The sequence below is a fragment of the Bos javanicus genome, chromosome 8 (genome assembly GCF_032452875.1).
Source record: "Bos javanicus breed banteng chromosome 8, ARS-OSU_banteng_1.0, whole genome shotgun sequence".
Classification (NCBI taxonomy): domain Eukaryota; kingdom Metazoa; phylum Chordata; class Mammalia; order Artiodactyla; family Bovidae; genus Bos; species Bos javanicus.
In genome coordinates this window covers 106205281-106225909 of record NC_083875.1, presented here as the reverse complement: position 1 = coordinate 106225909, position 20629 = coordinate 106205281, and the positions used below count along the sequence as shown (strand labels likewise).

The window sequence follows — 20629 nt, the reverse complement described above, 5'->3', positions numbered from 1 at the left end:
GAGCCTGGCGGACTACAGTCCCTGGGGTTGCAAAAGAGTCCGATGCAACTGAGTGACTTACAGCAGCAACATACCTCACTGCTTGTAACTGGCTCCCCTAACAGACCCCGAGCTCCACAAGGGCAGGTGTGGCGCCTGGACTCTGCTGTGTGCCCAGCGTGGTCCAGTGCTCAGCCCATAGAGATGCTCCATGAACACACATCTCCTGTCATGGAGGAAGCCTGCTCACCTACATCCCATCGCCTCAGCCAACAGGAAGAAGTAAAAAAGTGGAAGAAGGTAGTCTTTTAACACAAAAGGCTAGAATTACATTCATAATGTATATAGAAAAGGGAAAAAAGGATTAGGAAACATATTCAGAACTAGCAAGAAAACAGACTCCGGGTCCTTGACTCGAGAGACAGCACTCATCTCTGAGCCCTGGAGCCTGAAACTGCTGCAGCTGAACCTAGTATAGGAAGAGAGGGTCAAAATGACCACTTGAGATATTTATCTGTATATCCGAGTGACTGTAACAACCTGGAGTCTGTACCTGAACCTGAATTACGACTGCATGTCCCTACCATGCACTCTGCAGAAATAACAATCCATTTAAGAAAGTTTCCCAATAAAATTAGTTTTTATATTTTAATATATTAGTTTTATATTTTAATGTTTTAGTACGTAAGTTATAGTTGGTAGGAAAGTTCTTTTCATCAGAGCTGCTGTTTCTCTAGCTGATGGTGTCAGATGAATCACATGTCATAATTCTACACAAGCTTCATTGTCTATTCATTGTCAAAGTGGCTGACTCCAGGGGAGTGAAAGAGACCCACTGTATTCATTTGGCATCAGGAATCGAGAGCCTTCAAAATGCTCACACCTGGAGGGGGGGATTGAAATGGAGGATGAGTAGGGCATGGAGCGCTCCTTCTCCCACCGAACACTACAAATACATCTACAAGGAGAACCATTCACCCAGAACAGCTACTGAATGTCGACAGAGGACCTCAGACTTCCAAAGAGACAAGAAAACCTCCTCATAACCAGGTAGGACAAAAGGAAAAAGAAAAGGAAGGAATCTGAGTGGAGCCTGCACCCCAGGGAGGGAGCTATGCAGGAGAAAAGGTTTCTGCACCCAGGGGTGTCTCCTCACCTGTGGGAACGTCAGACTGGATGGAAGAGGAGCTGTGGAGGAGAGCACAGCACCCCTCTGCACTCCCCAGTCTGGGACATTCCTCTGTCGGGGCAGGGGGAGCCGGGTACAGAAGATTAGGCTTCAGAGGTCAGACCCAAGGAGAAGAACGTAGTTGGCTGTGCAGAAGAGCCCGAAGAGACTAGACTGTGGCAACCAAGGGTGTGCCTGGAAGAAGCCTGGGCCCAGCAGTGTTGAGGTGCTGTTATGAGGCGGTGTATGAGGCGAGGGGTGGGACCACCATCAGGGCTTCCTTCCCTGCGCGCGCGCAGACACCAGGACTCCACCTACAGGAGCTCTGTGAGCAGGCATTAGTCCTACTGCCATCGTGGGCTTCAGAGGTGGGCACAGGCCGATGCCACGAGACCTGTGAGTAGGTGCCAGGCCCCAACCCTGCTGCTCCAGGAGCCTGCGAAGGACCACTGTAGCAGCAAACCCCATAGCAAGGGGACAACGCCCAGTACCTGGTGAAGAAAGGGGCAGCAAGCATCTGAACTATAAAAACAGCCCTAGATCCCGGAAAAGACGGCAGAGTGGAAGGAGTTGAGCTCAGCTCCTCTCAGGAAAACACCGAGATCACAACTGCTGACAACCATCAATAGAAAAGACGGGAGCCTACCAAAACAGAGATTTTACAGACTAAGAAGAAGCCATAATAAGAGCTCAAGAGGAAGGGTACTTTCCTGACCTAATCAATCCCATAGCTGCTGGGCAGGTGACCTACAAACTGGAAAATGACTATACTGCAGAGGTTCTCCTGCAAGAGTGAGTGTCCTGAGCCCCACGTCAGTCTCCCCAGCCTGAGGGCAAGGCATCAGGAAGAAGAAACCCCAAAGCATTTGGCTCCAGTGTGGGAGCTCCTTGGGACTAGGGGAAATGACAGATTTCACTCTTGCAGGACACACACGGTTTCACATACACTACAATCAGGACTACTCTGCCCACTAGGGCCCTCATTCAGATTCAACAGAGAAATCAAAAGTTTTACAGACAAGCAAAAGCTAAGAGAATTCAGTACCACAAATCCTAAAGGAACTTCTCTAGGTAGGAAAGAAAAGGCCACAACAAGATTCAAGAAAATTACAAACAGGGAACTCACTAGTGAAGGCAAACATGAAGTTAGGAAATCACCCACACACAAATGTACCAAAGCAGCAATCACGAGAAGGAGAGAGTACGGGTACAGGATATTGGAAATGTGTCTGAGACATCAGTAACTGAAAACAATCTGGTACATATATAGACTGCTATATCAAAATCTAATGGGAGCCACAAACCAAAAATCTACAGCAGATATACACACAAAAAAGAAAAAGCAATCCAAACACATCACTAAAGATAGGCATCAAATCACAGGAGAGGGGGGAAAAAGACCTTCAAAAATACCCAAGACAATTAACAAAATGGCAATAAGAAATATTCATATTGATAATCACCTTAACTGTAAATGGATTAAATGCTCTAACCAAAAGACACAAATTGAATGGATATAAAAGCAAAACCTATGTACATACTGTCTATAAGAGACTAACTTCAGATCTAGGGCCCTATACAGACTGAAAGAGAGGGAATGGAAAAAGGTATTCCATGCAAATGGAAATCGAAAGAAAGCTGGAGTAGCAACCCTCATGTCAGACAAAACAGACTTTAAAATAAAGACTAGTACAAGAGACAAGGAAGGACTCTACGTAATGATCAAGGGATCAATCCAAGAAGAAGATATAACAATTGTACATATATATACACCCAACATCAGATCAGATCAGTCGCTCAGTCGTGTCCGACTCTCTGTGACCCCATGAATCGCAGCATGCCAGGCCTCCCTGTCTATCACCAACTCCCAGAGTTCACTCAGACTCACGTCCATCGAGTCAGTGATGCCATCCAGCCATCTCATCCTCTGTCGTCCCCTTCTCCTCCTGCCCCCAATCCTTCCCAGCATCAGTCTTTTCCAATGAGTCAACTCTTCACATGAGGTGGCCAAAGTACTGGAGTTTCAGCTTTAGCATCAGTCCTTCCAAAGAAATCCCAGGGCTGATCTCCTTCAGAATGGACTGGTTGGATCTCCTTGCAGTCCAAGGGACTCTCAAGACTCTTCTCCAACACCACAGTTCAAAAGCATCAATTCTTCGGCGCTCAGCCTTCTTCACAGTCCAACTCTCACATCCATAAATGGCCACAGGAAAAACCATAGCCTTGACTAGATGAACCTTTGTTGGCAAAGTAATGTCTCTGCTTTTCAATATGCTATCTAGGTTGGTCATAACTTTCCTTCCAAGGAGTAAGCGTCTTTTAATTTCATGGCTGCAGTCACCATCTGCAGTGATTTCGGAGCCCAGAAAAATAAAGTCTGACACTATTTCCACTGTTTCCCCATCTATTTCCCATGAAGTGATGGGACCGGATGGCTAACATAGGAGCCTTTTAATATATAAGGCAAGTGCTAACAGCCGGAAAAGGAGAAATAGACACAATAATAATGGGTGACTTTAACACACTACTCTCATACATGGACAGAGCATCCAGACAGAAAATCAAGAATGAAACACAGGCCTTAACTGATATTTATAGAACATTCCATCTGAAAGCTGCAGAATACACTTTTTTCTCAAATGCATGTGGAACATTCTCTAGGATGGATCACATCTTGGGCCACAAATCAAGCCTTGGTAAATTTTAGAAAACTGAAATTAAACATCTTTTCCAACCACAATGCTAGCAGTTAGACATCAATTACTAGGGGAAAAACCTTTAAAAAGACAAACACATGGAGATTGAACAATATGTTACTAAACAACCAATGGATCACTGAAGAAATCAAGAAAAAAAATACCCAGAGACAAATAACAATGAAAACATAGCTATCCAAAACCACTGGGATGCAGCAAAACCATTTCTAAGAGGGAAGTTTATAGCAATACAATCCTACCTCAGGAGACAAGAGAAATTCCAATAAACAACCTAGCCTTATACCTAAAACAACTAAAGAGGAACAAACAAAATCCCAAGTTAGCAGAAGGAAAGAAAACATAAAGATCAGAGCAGAAATGAATGAAATAGAAATGAAAACAGTAGCAAAGATCAATGGAACTTAAAGCTGATTCTTTGAGAAGATAAGCAAATTGATAAACCTTTAGGCACACTCATCAAGAAAAAAAAGGGAGAGGACTCAAATCCATAAAATCAGAAATGAAAAAGAAGTTACAACAGAAATACAAATGACCAGGAGAGACTACTACTCACCAATAAATTGGACAACCTAGAAAAAAATGGACAAATTCTTAAAGGATACAACCTCTCAAGACTGAATCAGGAAGACATAGAAAATATGAAGAGACCAATCACAAGTACTGAAATTTAAACACAGATTAAAAAACTTCCAACAAACAAAAGTTCAGGACCAGATGGCTTCACAGCAAACTCCATCAAACATTTAGAGAAGAGTTAACACTTATCATTTTGAAAATCTTCCAGAACTGCAGAGGAGGGAACACTCTCAAACTCATTTTATGAGGCCATCGTAATCCCGATGCCAAAACCAGACAAAATACACCACACACACAAAAAAGAAAATTACCAGCCAATATCACTGATGAACATAGATGCAAAACTACTAGCAAATCAAACCCAAAAATACATTAAAAGGAGCATACATTATGATCAAGCAGGATTTATCCTAGGGATGCAAGGATTCTTTAATACCTGAAAGTCAATCAGTGTGATACACTACATTAACAAACTGAAGAATAAAAACCATATGATCATCTCAATAGATACAGACAAAGCTTCTGACAAAATTCAACATCTATTTATGATAAAAGCCCTCCAGAAAGTGGGACTTGAACTCCATATAATAAAAGCTGTATAAGACAAACCCACAGCTACATCATTCTCAATGGTAAAAAGCCAAAAGCGTTTCTTCTAAGATAGGAACAAGGCAAGGAAATCCATTGGCACCACTTCCATTCAATGTAGTTTTGGAAGTCCTAGCCATGGCAATCAGAGAAAAGAAATAAAAATAATCCAAATTGGAAAAGAAGATATGAAACTATCACTGTTTACAGATGACCTGATAATATACATAGAAAATCCTAAAGATGTCACCAGAAAAATACAAGAGCTAATCAATCAGTGTGGTAAAGTTGCAAGATACAAATGCACAGGCATCTCTCGCATTCCTATACAGTAACAACAAAAGATCAGAAAGAGAAATTAAGGAAACAATCCCGATTACTATCACACCAAAAATAATAAAATACCTACCTAAGGAGACAAAAGACATCTACTCTGAAAATTATAAGACACTGATGAAAGAAATCAGATAGGATGCAGGTGGAAGATTCTACTGTGTTACTGGATTGGAAGAATCAATATTGTCAAAATGAATATACTAAACATCCACCCCACTGTTCACTGCAGCATTATTTACAATAGCCAAGACATGGAAGCCATCTAATTGTCCATTGACAGAGGAAGGGATAAAGAAGATGTGGTACATATATGCACTGGAATATTACTCAGCCATAAAAAATGAAATAATGCCATTTGCAGCAACATGGATGGACCTAGAGATTACCATAAGAAGTGAAGTAAGTCAGACAGAGAAAGACAAATATGATGTCACTCATGTGGAATCTAATTTTTAAAAAGATACCAACGAACTTTTTCATAAATCAGGAACAGATTTACAGATATCAAAAACTAACTTATGTCACCAGAAGGGAAACATGGCAGGGGAGGGATAAATCGAGAGCTTGGGACAAACACACACACACACTAATAGATGTGAGACAGATAACCAAGAAGGCTGTACTGCACAGCAGAGGGAACTCTGTGCAGTATTCCATGATAATCTAGATGAGAAAAGAATCTTAAAAAAGAAGGACTATGTGTATAACTGAATCACTTTACTGTACACCTGAAACTAACAAAACTCCAAAACCCAAATACATGCCAATAAGATTAAAATATTAAAAATGCTCACATCTTATATCCCCCTCATGTCAATTCCAAGAATCAGCTGTCAATGAATAATTAGAGTTATAGAATATTTCTATGCAAAAATGTTCATTCGCATCATTATCATTGTGAGAAAATGAAATCACCTAAAAGTTAAAATCAAAAGTTGGGGATAAATAGTTTCATAAATTATTGTACATCACAACCATATACTGAGTATACTAACAATACACAGCAAAGCAAACGCAATCAGATAAGACTGGCACCAACCGACAGACGCAGTGACAGGTCTCCAATTTGAGTGTTTCTTGGGTCTTGCCCTGTTTACCCCTTTATTTAGAATCAGAGCATCTTTCTTGAAGGAACAATTTGTCTTAAGGACACTGCAATACAAAGGGATGAGGATAGAAGCCAGGAACCTTGCTCTATCACTCGCTGTTCTTCCTTGGACAAATCATCCCTCCTTTATGGGTCTCAGAACCCCCATTAAGGAAATGCAAAGTCTGGACCAATTCATCACAGAGGGCTCTGTAGCCGAAATGACCACGAGTCTATGCCCCCTCCTCTCTTAACAACAGTTTCCCCTCTTTAAAATAAGAGAGAGGGTCAAATGATTTTTCAGCTTCGAATATAGATGAGCATAAAAATAGAAACTGTTCCTGATGAACTCATTTGTCACAGGAATACTTTTTGACTCACACTGGGCCAGGCTGGTCACCTCTCTCCCAACTCTTGGCTCAGGCCCCAAACTGTGGTTGCAGCTCTCACCGGGAGGAAAGTGGAGGCGGCCACTCCTCTGTGGGTGGGTGCCACCACATCCCAACTGGATGCTCCAGTTTTACCATAAACACTCGAATCACTCCCGCTACATCCGAGTGTGCTAACGAAGAAAATGGTGACCAAGACCACACCCACTAATTTTCCAGGTGTGGACAACGAAAGAGATTATTAAATGCTTAAAGGTCATAACTTACCTTGTCAGGAACGTCTCATCTTCCATCTTCCCCTAGGCTTTAGCCATACTCTCTAAACGTGTGTGCTCTCTAGGATTTTACATGCCAGCCTCCTGCCCCAGACACTTATCCTGGCCACCTCCCTGCCCCTTCTCATCCCTCAGTTCTGTGCATTGATGAAGATCCCTCCACAGAGTCTTCTCCAACCCTTTGCCTGGACCCTCAGGGAACTCTGTCCTTTCCTTTAAAAAGCATCGCTCTTCAACTTGCCAGCTTCCATACCTGACTCTAAGCTCTGAGGTTAAGGGACCTCGTCTACAAAGATCATCCAAGAACCTCCACATCTAGTTCAGGGCTCAGCACATGATAGGAGCTCAACTACTGAGTAAAATGGAGAAGGGCTTGGCAATGCACTCCAGTATTCCTGCCTGGAGAATCCCATGGACAGAGGAGCCTGGAGGGGCTACAGTGCATGGGGTCGCAAGAGTCAGACACAACTTAGTGACTAAACCACCACCACCACTGAGTAAAAGAATGAGAAATACAATGCAATAGAACACAGTGAGCTTGTAGGGGAGTGCTGACGCAACCAGGACAGTGGGTTGTCCAACACCCAGGGGTGATCGTGGGCCAGTAAGTTGGAGACACCTGCAGGGGTGGCTGCAGAGGGTGGTGCACTGGCCTACCTACCTTTTTGGTCTTCACTGTAGAAGCGCAGCAATCTCCACCGTCATAGTTGCAGAAGGCGCGGTTGTTGATGGCATCACAGTAATTGTCTCCCATGAAGGGCTGGAGAGAGGCAGGAAGAAGGGAGGCCTGATTAGCATCCTGGAGTGAGCAGCGACTGGCTTCTGTAAATATTCAGCTGTCTCTCTTCTTCTCACAAACCTCTGAGTCAGCCTACCTGGCTTCAAATCCCTACACCCTTTTGGACAAATCATCACATTGGCCATTTTTAAAACCTCTTAACTAGCCCACTAACCTCAGATATGCAGATGACACCACCCTTACGGCAGAAAGTGAAGAGGAACTAAAAAGCCTTTTGATGAAAGTGAAAGAGGAGAGTGAAAAACTTGGCTTAAAGCTCAACATTCAGAAAACTAAGATCATGGCATCTGGTCCCATCACTTCATGGGAAATAGATGGGGAAACAGTAGAAACAGTGTCAGACTTTATTTTTCTGGGCTCCAAAATCACTGCAGATGGTGACTGCAGCCATGAAATTAAAAGACGATTACTCCTTGGAAGGAAAGTTATGACCAACCTAGATAGCATATTTAAAAGCAGAGACATTATTTTGCCAACAAAGGTCCATCTAGTCAAGGCTATGGTTTTTCCAGCGGTCATGTATGGATGTGAGAGTTGGACTGTGAAGAAAGCTGAGCACCAAAGAATTGATGCTTTCGAACTGTGGTGTTGGAGAAGACTTGAGAGTCCCTTGGACTGCACGGAGATCCAACCAGCCCATTCTAAAGGAGATCAGCCCTTGGGTGTTCTTTGGAAGGAATGATGCTAAAGCGGAAACTCCAGTACTTTGGCCACCTCATGCAAAGAGTTGACTCACTGGAAAAGACTCTGATGCTGAGAGGGATTGGGGGCAGGAGGAGAAGGGGACAACAGAGGATGAGATGGCTGGATGGCATCACCAACTTGATGGACATGAGTCTGAGTGAACTCTGGGAGTTGGTGATGGACAGGGAGGCCTGGTGTGCTGCAATTCATGAGGTCACAAAGAGTCAGACATGACTGAGCCACTGAACTGAACTAGCCAAGATTTTTCCCCACTCAACTACAGTTACGCTAGAAGACACACACTTTATGCTGAGTGTGCAAAAGCACAGGATAGACCACTATGTCCTCCTGAAGCACGGGGCTCCTTTCTCTTGGAGAAATAAGAAAATCTGACCCCTCCCCTACTTTCCTGGTAGTAGATATTTACAATCATAATTTACAATAAAAACATATGCAAATACACTGGGAAGCTGAATGTAAACTACACAGAACTAGAGAGACTGAACATAAGAATTCATAGGGGTTTGGCACAACGGTTGGTGTGTGATTGCGGGCGCTTTCTCCTCTCACACGAGAGTATAGATATACTGGACGTCACACACCTTCCATGTTTGTTTTCCTCTTGTTCTCAAAAAAACACGTGAGGTAGGCATGGCTCTTCGCACTTTACACATTAAGACCTTGAGGCTCAGAGCAAACTGGCAGAGGCAGAGTAGAGATTTCAGTCTAAGCTGACATCTCATTTTTCTTTACCCTTCTGGGTTATATCTAGAATATGCCGATTTCTCTCTTTTCTTCCCTGTGTTTCTCCAACTCTGTGATGCTTGAAAGATGAGGAAAAGATGATGGCGTTATTACTGATCTGAACCCAGAGTCAGCTTAGGGCAGAGGCAGGGGTCTCTGCCACCTCCAGCAATTGCATTTCCCGCCTGAACACTTAGCAGACTGTCTAACCTGGTTGGCTACTCGGTCCTTTTGAGTAAGTGGCTTATTGTCTCTGGGCCTCAGGGCTCCCAGTGGTAAAATAAAGAGGCAGGATTAGACCACTGTTTCCTCAAAGTAATGAACATTCCCCTCCTCTCATCAGAGGTAATACTGTGTAACCCTTTAATATAGAAAGGAAATGAAAATGAAACTTCTCTGATTAAAGTTCGGGTTGGGAGTCTCTGATGCTCAGTGACTTGTTGATGAGAAAGAAGATGTCAACAGCTGGCTAAGACCCCTGCATCCCAGCACAAGCTCTGTGATCCAGTGGTCTCTCCCTCCCATCCTGACTTCCTGTGGGCTTGCTTTGGGGAGAACCAAATTCACAAGGAGTCCAGCCTGTGTGGCATCCTTGTCTCTCGCATCTGTGCTCCAGATTCACAGAGGCTTTATGCTACCAACTCTTGAAGCCTGATTCCATTTCATCACTACCCTATTAGGGTCTAAAAAAGATCTTAGCAAGACAGAGCCAAGAACAGAGAGAACACACTGCGTGTGCACATATGCAAGGCTGTGAACTCTGGCGGGACTCCGCCCTGTGACTGCCATAACGGACACATTAACCACATTCATATTGGAGCAGAGAGGCACCAACCACAAAGGATAAGCCCTTTGCTCTTTTCTGAGCCTTAGGAGATCTGTCTGGGGCTCTCTTTTCTATGTTCTTTCTCATATCATATATAAGGACTAATCACAGAAACCAAATGTCCTTTTTGTAAAATAAAAGAACTGGCTTGGTAAAGGAGTAGCTGGAGAAAAAGAGGAAGAAGAAAAATAAAATAAAAGTGTTTCTTTTTTTATTGGGCCACTGAAAAGTATCTCCAGTCTCATTACCAGCTACTCTCTGCTATGTACCCTTTCCTGCTGCTATATCCATCCATCCACCCACCCAACCATCTATCCATTCATCCATTCATCTTCTGTGCAATCCTATCTGTTGAACACCAACTATGTGTCACACACTGTGCTTAAAAAAAAAAAAAAAAGGATGTAATAATGAGTAATAATGTATTGGGTTGGCTAAAACATTGGATTTTCCCTACAAAGTTATAAACTAATCTGAATGAACTTTTTGGCCATCCCAATAGAGCCCCTCCTCCTCCAGGCCTTACACTGTAGTGAGGAGGCAGACTTTGTTCAAAGGCTCACTTATCTAATTGCTGATTTTAACTTTGATAAGAGCTTGGGAGGAAAGGTACATGACGCTGTTAGAATTAAGAGCAGGAAGATCTGACCTAATTGGAGAACTCCATGAAGGAGTCTCTGAGGAAATGATTGTTTCAGCTGAGATCATAAGATGAGTAGGAGTTAATCAGATGGGAGATTAATCAGGGGGTGGAGAAGGGAGGCTTTCTATAGAGAGAGAATCACATGTGAGAAGCTCTACAACTTAGAGGTTTCTTCTCTCTCTGGTGTTTCTCACGCTGCTACTTCTACTAACGGTGTGTTCTGGAAAACAATTCACCCTTCAAGATAGAGCTCAAACATCACCCTTGCAAAGTGCCTTCCCTATAACCCCTGGGGCTCCGTGTGCTTCTGTAGCTTCCTGGACCTGCTTTGCTGATAGCTCTTGGTATATCAGTTTAAAATTCTTCTTTATCTTTATCTTCTTTATCCTTATGGACAGGGAATGTATGTCATCCATTTTTATATCTTAGATTTCCTAGCAAAATGCTGGCAATTTGAGCGAACCTTAATCAAATATGTTTTCCTTACATGTTTATCTTGTAAAATGATCAGTAAAAGGATGGACGGATGGATGGAGGAAAGGTAAGAAGATGTCTAGATGAGTCAAGACAGCGTAGTTACCTTTCTCACGTGACTAAAACCATTGCAGTCTCGGAACCTAGACCAGTGCTGGGCACAGAATAGGCCCCCAGTGAAGCTCTGATAGACACACAATTAAATTACTAATTTAGACACAGCTTGAGGCAGAGAGTAGGGGGGCTCGAGGTTCCCAAACCATTTATCAATCTTGGCTCCTGAAGATATTCCAGGATGATAGCTTCTCCCTGGACCCAGCATTTGTGTCTTTTCTAAGCATACTTTTCAGCCCAGATAAGAGACAAACTATTAGAAGGCAAGGGGGATGAGGGGCACCTGCAAGGGCAAAGACGATAAGCATCACTTGGCACAGCTCAGAGCCGGGCAGGTGAGGGTCTCCAAGGTCTTAGTGCTGAGTCAAAGGAGGGATCGAATTCTGCTGTCACACGGGTCGCCCAGACTGCCGACTCGGCAGAAGACATGCCCAGGTAACCCAAGCTTCCTTTCTCTGAAATGCTGGACCGATCCAGAGAGATGGCAGGATGCAACTGTCTCGGGCCCTTGGCTTCGGTTTTGCCATTTCTGCTGAATCTTGGGAGAAAGGGAGTTCTTAAAAACTACAGTGTCCTGTGCCTTAAGAAGATGCCACAGGAGGTCCCTAACCCACACATAGAAAGAAATAGGACGCGGGGACTGTCTTGTGACATTGACAGGTCAGGGGGTGGTCTGTGGGCAGGAGTGGCCCGTGGAGGAGAAAATTCACAGGCCTAGAAGTCAGGAGACCTGGGTTCATGCTCCAGCTCTACGTCTGTTATGCTGTGCAGCCTTGGACTGCTCCATCCCCCCCAGCCCTCTTGCAGTCTACCCAACAAACGAGGAGGCTAGATCACATTAAGAGCCGTTCCCGTCTGGCATCCCATCAAACGCTGCAGCTGGCTGCTAGTTAGGTCTCGGTTTCCCCATCATTTAGAAGAGCATTCTGGTTGTGACATTTGAAGAATTCCATCAAATACAAAGTTTCCTAAGCAGTCTAGTCCTTTCCCCCTGGCTTTTCCTGAGAGAGGTCTGAGGGGACCACAGAGATGTGGACATCCACCTGGATGGGATCTGGGGCTTCCTTTTGATGCCAGCTGAAAAGACTCAGGTGGGCACAGAGGTGCACAGAATGTCTCTGACCTCCAAGGACAGCACCCCCTTGAGAACACAGGTGACGGGCCAAGTACCCTGGCGCTGCCCCTCCCCAAGCTTATCACTGATACCCAGGGACAGAGCTCCAAAATGCCAAGTTCCAAGGGATGGCTTCTCTGAAGGGTCAGAGGAGCTGTTCCGCCTCCAGCTCTAAGCAGTTGGGATAAGGTGCCCCCTATCTCCTCTGGAGTTGATGAACACATGAATGACAAAGACGTGAGGCAGAAGTGATCTGAAGCTAATGGTGTCAGAAAAAGTAGAAATTAAAAAAAAGAAACCTGCCTCATGTGGTTCTGAAAAGTTAAACGAGTCGATGCTGGTAAAATGTCTGGTGTATTACAGCTGCTAAATCATGGACTCTCTCACTCCCACTCTCCCTTTCAGAGGCAACATTATATTGAGCCAGAAATACCTGGTCTGGGATCCTGACTCTGTTAGCCATTCAGTGTGTGTCTGAATGTGTTTGTTGCCCTCTCTGCATCAGTTTCATGAGCTGTAAAACAGGCCTGCTGACTCCTATCCAAGAAGTCTGTTAAAGGGGTATTTAAAGCACTTAGCAGGCATAGGAAATGTTACCATGATTAACAATAAGAGGGATAACCATAGTTGGGACCATTTTGAGGAACTCACCTCACAACCTTTGACACAGTAAATCAGAGCAGGGTGAGGATACCACTTGAGACCAGCCGTGCAGACAACTCTCTGCAGAGAGAGGGAGAAAGAGGTTAGATGGGTTTGAGGCTGCGAGGGAGCCATCACTTCACCGGAATCACATTCAACGCCCATGTTCCCTTCTTGGATCTTCTGAGTCTTAACCTCACCCTGGCATTTACATGGAGAATCTGCCCCGGTACCTGCCTGAACTGGAGCCACAAGATTAATGTTTGTGTTCACTGTAGGGGGTCGTGATTCTGTATTTCTCTGGCAGGAATACGAGAGGAGGAGAAGCAGACCTGCAGGATGGGGACATGACCGGAAAGGCACTTCAGGAAATTCCTGGCTGTCTGCCCCGTGGATAGAGTTGGGGATAAGGCGGGAGGAAGGGTAGAGTGTGTGTGTGTCTATGTGTGTGTGCACACGCATGCACTTGCACACGTGAGCACATGCATGCCCAAGTGTGTGGCTGCAGCAGGGAGGTGGAGCAAGGCATGGAACAGGACTGCCCAAAGTCGACGCTGAGGACCACCCTAATCACAATCGCACGGGAGCACGCTGAAACGGCAGCCTCTTCACTGCCTTGGGTCTAGGGTGTCTAAATCCCTGAAGCCAGGACTTGGGCCTCTTGTGTTTCAAAAACAAGCTTTCCCAGATGATTCTGATACACACTACAGTTTGAGAGTGGTGGGCTGGAAGATGCATGAATGCACCTTTGGTTTGGAACACCGGAGAGGCAGAAAACCCTTTCTGCTTCCACCTGCCGCCGCCATACAGGCCAGCTCACCATTTGGGGTCACAAGAGTCGGGCAGGACTTGGCGACTAAGCCACCACCACCCCCATTCCCGAGGCGCTCACACTCCCATCTCTGTGACCCTGGCCCTGCTGCTCCCCTTCCCGCCGGCCTTCCTCATCTTGTCACCTGGAGGATCTTTAGTTACCTCTGACGTTTCTGTGCAGGACTGCCTTCCTCAGTACTCTGTCATGGCCTGTGCGGGGCAAGGACCTAAAGAAGAGTGCTGGGTGTGCTAAGGCGCTTCAGTCGTGGCAGATTCTTTGTGACCCCAGGGGCTGTAGCCCACCAGGCTCCTCTGTCCATGGAATTCTCCAATCAAGAATACTGCAGTGGGTTGCCATGCCCTCCTCCAGGGGATCTTCCCGACTCAGGGATAGAACCTGCATCTCTCATGTCTCTTACATTGGCAGGAGGTTCTTTACCATTAGCACCACCTGGGAAGTGGATGTGTGTATAACTGACTCACTCTGCTGTACATCTGAAAGTAACACATTGTAAATTAACTATGTTGTTGTTAGTGGCTAACTCTTCGCAACCCATGGACTACAGCATGCCAAACTTCACTGTCTTTCATTATCTCCTGGAGTTTGCTCAAACTCAGGTCCATTGAATCAGTGATGCCATCAAGCCATCTCATTCTCTGTCGCCTCCTTCTCTTCCAATAAAATAAATAAATAGCATATAAATTTAGAATTAAAAAAAAAAAAGACTACCTTCCTCTGTGATGATTTCCCCAACCCCCTCAGGCAGAACTTAAGGTATATGTATATACATTCACTTATAGCCACCCTTAATACAATTATTATTATAATGACAACTAAAATGTATGGAGTGCATTTATGGTGCTATTTACTTTATTCATTTTCTTATTTATTTCTCACCAGCATGCAGGGGGTGGGGGTGGGCATTAATCTTGTGTCATAGGGAGAAGAAATTCCCCAAGCTCCACAGCTGTTAAGTGAAGAAACCAACATATGAAACTAAGCATATTTTTTAGGAATGATTTAAGGTGGCTCATAACATAAAATCCAACACAGTAATTTTTTAAGGAGGTGAAAAAATAAAGATAAACACAACCAGGAAAATCAAACAGCATCAGGCCTGGGGCTAAGGTCGCAATCCCAAAAGCTCCCTTTTCTATTCCGCCATAGATGCCCTACTTTTCATGCCAGATTACAATGATTTGTTTATCTATTTATCTATTTTTAATCTTTTAGCCATGCCATGAAGCATCTGGGATCTTAGCTTTCTGAATATCGATCAAATTTACGCTTCCTATACTGGAAGCACAGAGTCTTAACCATGGGATGCCAGGGAGATCCTACAATGATTTATTTTTAAAAAATTAATTAAAATAACCTGGAGGCAAATGCTTAGCTTGGTTATGACAGGTAACTTTGTGTCAGGGAGCAGCCATTGAAGTCTCCATGGTCAGGGCTCAGCAGAGTGCCAGTTGATTAATTTTAATTAAGAAACGAGCACTCACAAGGGTCAGACTGTGGAAAATCCATGTGACCAGCCCATTCTCTCCCCAAGGGCAGACCTATATGGGAGCAAAGCTGTGATGAGGTTTCCTGGTGAGCGTGGGATCACATGACTCCAGGATTTGGCTGAGGTTGGACTAGGGACCTTGCTTCTCTGTCCCATTTCTCTGGTTCACCCTGGGTCTTCTATGCCTAGAATGGTGCCTAGTACATGGAGGATGATCAGTCAATATTTATGTTATATATGAATGGATCCATCTCAAAATAGAGATGATTTTACCAAGGGACACTTGTTGTTTTCTTTACTTGTCTTCCTGAGCTCCTCTGGTGGCTCAGACAGTAAAGAAGCTGTCTTCAATGTGGGAGACCCAGGTTTGATCCCGAGGTTGGAAAGATCTCATGGAGAAGGGAATGGCTACCCATTCCAAATGGCTACCCACTCCAGTATTCTCTGGAGAATTTCATGAAGAAAGGAGCCTGGTGGTCTACAGTCCACGTGGTTGCAAAGAGTGGGACATGGCTGAGCAATTAATACTTTCACTTTTTCTTCCAGAGCAGCCGAAAAGCATTTGGAAAGCCCAGCAGCGTGTCTAGCTTAGAGGACCAGTTTAGTGTACACTGAATTAATTACAGATCTCAGACAAACAACCTAACTTAGGACCTGCCAACTACAGTCTCACAAGGTGAAATCTACTCGTTAGCCCCTCCTGCCTCTGTTGACACTGTCCGCCTTCCCTAAAACACAAGGTGATGTGTGGGAAAGATTGAGCACTGAGGCATGACAGACATGGCTGCACTTCTGACTTGAAATTTCCACTGAGGTTAGGTTTTCCCATCTGCAAAATGGGTCCTGAAAATGTCACAGGCTTGTGAAGATGCATTAAGAGAAAGTATGTGGAAATGGTTAATCCAAGACTAACAGCTGTGGGTAAGAGGGCAGGCCTGGTTTTAGACATCTCTGCTCGCCCCCATCCCCACCCCCGAGGTTCAGGATGGAGCATAGCAAACAAATGCATGTTGATCCAGTGAAGGAACGTGAGAAGTCTAGTCCCTTCCTTCCAGCTCAGCTACTTTCTCACCCCGCTGCTTCCTAACCCCGGGGGCCAGAAGTGGAGGGGACTACCTGCTTTCATCATCTGGCAAGTTTTAACCAGACTTCCATCTCTGGGTCTGAGCGTCTGTTCCTGGCCAACGTTCAGGGATGTTGGAGGAACATTTAGGCTATGGTTTAAAAAAAAAAAATACGCGCAAAGAGTTGGACACGACTGAGCGACTGAACCGAACTCAAGTAGTAGAAAACAGCAGGGTCAGGATCCACAAGGGATTCGACGCCCATCCCCACCCCCTGTTTATTTGAGACCTAATTTAATCCATCCGTGGGAGTGTCTCGGTGTGGTTGTACAAGTTTCTGTCAGTTGAGGTTTACCTGACGTGAGTTCAGAAAAAGGACTTTTATACTATCTGCATGAGCCTATTTACGTTTCCAAGTCTTCTGGATTTTCCACTATTCCTCAGGGCTGCACGCCCCACCTGTCTCCCTACAGGGCCGCTCTGTCTGCCAGGAGGAGTGGGAAAGGGGAGGCAGCAGGAGCTGAAGGAAAGGCTAGGCTGTTTACACCATGTGCTGGGAGACCCCAGATGGGTCCCCACAGAGGCCAGCCTTGCTCCTCTTGATGCCAGTGAGACCTCCAGCCCAGTCAGAGCCCTTTCAGATGAGGCTTTGTAAGACAGCTTTCTTTCCTGCCTTGCTGCACAGGAAGAATAGACTGTCTCTTCTTGGCTGCAGTGACCATCACCACCACCAATGCCTCCATCACCATCACCATCATCCTCACCATAGCACCCCCACTACCACCCTCATATCAACAGCACCACCACCACATCATCAGCCAGGACCATTAACAGCTCCATCATGGCTTTCCCCTCGCCTCCTCAACACAAAACCCTCTGTTAGGCACATGTTACACTCCAAGCCTTGTGCTCAGAATTCTCATTTCATTTAACATTTACCATAACTATGATATCGGTCCATATATACGATATAGGTACTTTTTTCATGCATACAGCAAAATGATTCAGTTATCTTTTCAGATTATATTCTAAAATAGGTTATTTCATTGAGTATAACTCCCTGTGGGTTGTGCTAAGTCGCTTCAGTCGTGTCTGACTCTGCGACCCTGTGGACTGCAGCCCACCAGGCTCCTCTGTCCATGGGATTCTCCAGGCAAGAATACTGAGTGGGTTGTCATTCCCGCTTCATAATTCCCTATGCTATATACTAAATCCTTGTTGCTTATTTACTTTAGACATAGTAGTTTGTATCTGTTACCCTCATACTCCTATATGTCCTTGCCTCCCTCCCTCTCCCCTTTTGTAACCAGTTTGTTTTCTGTATCTGTGAGTCCGTTTCTTTTCTGTATATAGATTCATCTGTACGGTTTCTAGATTTCACATATATGTGATATCATACAATATTTATGTACAATTTTTGATGCTGGTTTATGCAAGAGGAAACTGAGGTACAGAGAAGTTAAATAACCTGCCCCAAATCATACACATAGGTAACGACAGTCAGGAATTAAACTCATATCTGTCCTATTTCCAGATTTATAACTTGAAAACTATATTCTCCTTCAAAACCCTCTAGCTCCCAAACCGGTAAGCATAAAACCACTTACTCTTTTGACAGATGGGAAGACCAAGGTTCAGAAAGGTGGAGGGGCTTTGAGACAAATGCAGCAGAAGCAGAGTGTTTAAAAGCTGAACCCCAGAGAAGACGGACCCAAGCAGAGCCAAAGATGTGAGAAAGAGTCTTAGAAGAACCCCCTTGTCCCAAGCCCAGACCTGATACCCCTCTGATGTCTTCTGGGACAAGTCCTCCTTTCTCCTTTATTTTTCCTTATTTATAGGACCTTCTGTGGGTCAGCTGCATAAGCTGTTTGCTTTTCCTTTTTTATCAGTTACTGAGCTTCTGGCTATCTTCTGTGTAAGTTTTTTTTTTTTTTTTTTTAACCTAGGTATTTTCCACCCTGTATCCCTTGTTTGAAGAACGCCTTCCATTTTGAGGTACCTAATCTATGTTCATTGAAAGAGTTGATGAATAAATGACCAAATGAGTGAATGTATAAGTGCATCCCAGAGTGAATGAGAAATTGCTGGTCTCAGAACACATCTCCCCACCTCCGGGCTTCCCCTGCTGGGCACAGGACGTCTCCTTCTACATGCTGTGTAGACTGGACTTTGTCTTCACTCAGAACAAACACAGACTGGACTTTGTCTTCACTCAGAACCATTCTACCTCTGATCTTTAGAGCCTGATACCTTCTCTTCCAGGAATGAACTGTGCATCCTTTGTCTGATGTATTGCACTTGTTTATTACTTATAGTGTGTAAGATGGTTGTCTTGTAGGACAGAACGCGTCAGCCTTAGTCCTGGGCGCTAATCCTGATTCCATCACCAAGTTACGTGCACTGGGCAGTGACAACCTCGGAGAACTTCAGCTTCTTCCTCTGTAAAGTGGTGATAATGTTGATCTCACTGGAGTTTAATGAATTCCTCACAAAACGTGCCTGTCATGTCACAACAGAGGGTCAGTATGTGGTGCTTTCCCTTTCCTTAACTCCCTCTCTCTCCTCCTCCTCAACTCTCCTTTCCTCTCTCCCTTTCTCTTTCCTTTCCTCCCATCCTCTTTCCAGAAGCTCTTAAAGAAGCCAAGATCCCAGCTGTTGTTGTTGTTGTTCAGTCGCTCAGTCGTGTCGGACTCTTTGGGACCCCATGGACTGCAGCACGCCAGGCTGCCCCATCCTTCACCATTTCCTGGAGTTGATGGTATGATCCTTGCTACCGGGAGGCATTATGCCCCTCTGAGATTGTGGGCTGCACTTCCTATCGGGGAGCTTTCTTGGCACCCTAAGCAGGGGGACTGCAGGGCAGACTGGAGATGCTCCTTAGGGGCTGATGCAGGAGGGGCTGCCCCCTGAATTCTGAAGGTCCAGAATTTGAAGGTCCAGCTTCAAAGAGTGTCTCATCCAGAGGTGGCAAGCCAACAGCTTCTAGGCTACACAGCCCACAGAAATGTCTAGTGTGGCACACGAAGTGCTCAAAGTCAAATTAGTTGCCCATATTTTAAAAATGAGAGACTTCATATTTTAAAGACTCCAGATTTCTTATATCCAAGGAAACAAGGAAAATCTGGCCACACTGAGCCCACATTTCCATGCTGTCACACTCAGCTGGTAGCTCCCCCTTTGGCAGCCAGAGTGTGTTTCTCAGTTGACCACAGTCCCCACCATTCCCTGCAGCCTGTCCAGCCTTAAGCCCGAGGGCTATTTGCATCTATCACAGAGTTTGCACTGTCCTGTTGATTATATCGAAGGAAGGTTTCTCTGTATCTTCACTGTTTTGCGAAGTGCATGTGTGGCAAGAGGCTTGAAAAGGGGGAGAGCTTGAAAGAAAGGACAGGACAGAGTGTTTTTCTCTGAAGGTAAAACATATGGCTACAAAAGAATTTCTTTGGATATATATGCTAAGATTCCGGCTTCATGAAGTTCAAAACTAAGCAAAACCAACAGAAGAGACCTTGGCGGTGGAGGCGCTGCCTGGCGTGGAAAGGTGTCTGAGAAGCTGTACAGGTCCCCACCCCGATCTGGACCTCACGAGTGGACACAGCACACAAATTGACCAAGCCTTATGCTTAAGATTAGCGTGCGAGCTTTATGTCAATAAGAAAGTGACTGCATCTGCAATACCTTATTTCTTGGGTTGGGTAGCACATACACAGGCATGTTTTATTTCAGTCTTGCTGTTTTGTGTCTATACTACCACAACCACGGCACTTCGGCGTTTAGAATACAAAGCAACACACTTGGTCTGCTTCGCCCATTTATCCCACCTACCTGGTTCCCATCGGGTTTTAAGTCTGTGACTCTTGATTTCAGTCTAACTCTCATTTCACAGAAGGGGAATCTCTGGCACATGCAGCAAGCAGGTGCCTGGGCTGTCTTGAACCTCAGTCCCTTGACTCAGCCACTGCAAACAGGAGCATCTGCTGTGCCCTGGGCCCCAGAGGGCATGCCAGGGTCAACACGGTGAGCATGGGCCTACCCTCACAAAGGCCACTCACCCAGCACACGAGCTCAGTGTCGATATTCCAAGTCACG

The 20629-nt window shown here is 45.0% G+C and overlaps 1 protein-coding gene across 1 annotated transcript in view; it reads right to left on the bottom strand.

Annotated features, from left to right (window-relative positions):
* The window catches only part of PAPPA (pappalysin 1), a 268043-nt gene that overhangs the window by 17557 nt on the left and 229857 nt on the right, over window positions 1–20629 (bottom strand). The window contains exons 20-21 of the mRNA XM_061426652.1: window positions 13165–13236; window positions 7777–7875 (exon numbers count right to left, since the gene is read on the bottom strand). Of these exons, the coding sequence (XP_061282636.1) occupies window positions 7777–7875; window positions 13165–13236 (171 nt within the window). The remainder of the gene's footprint in view (window positions 1–7776; window positions 7876–13164; window positions 13237–20629) is intronic.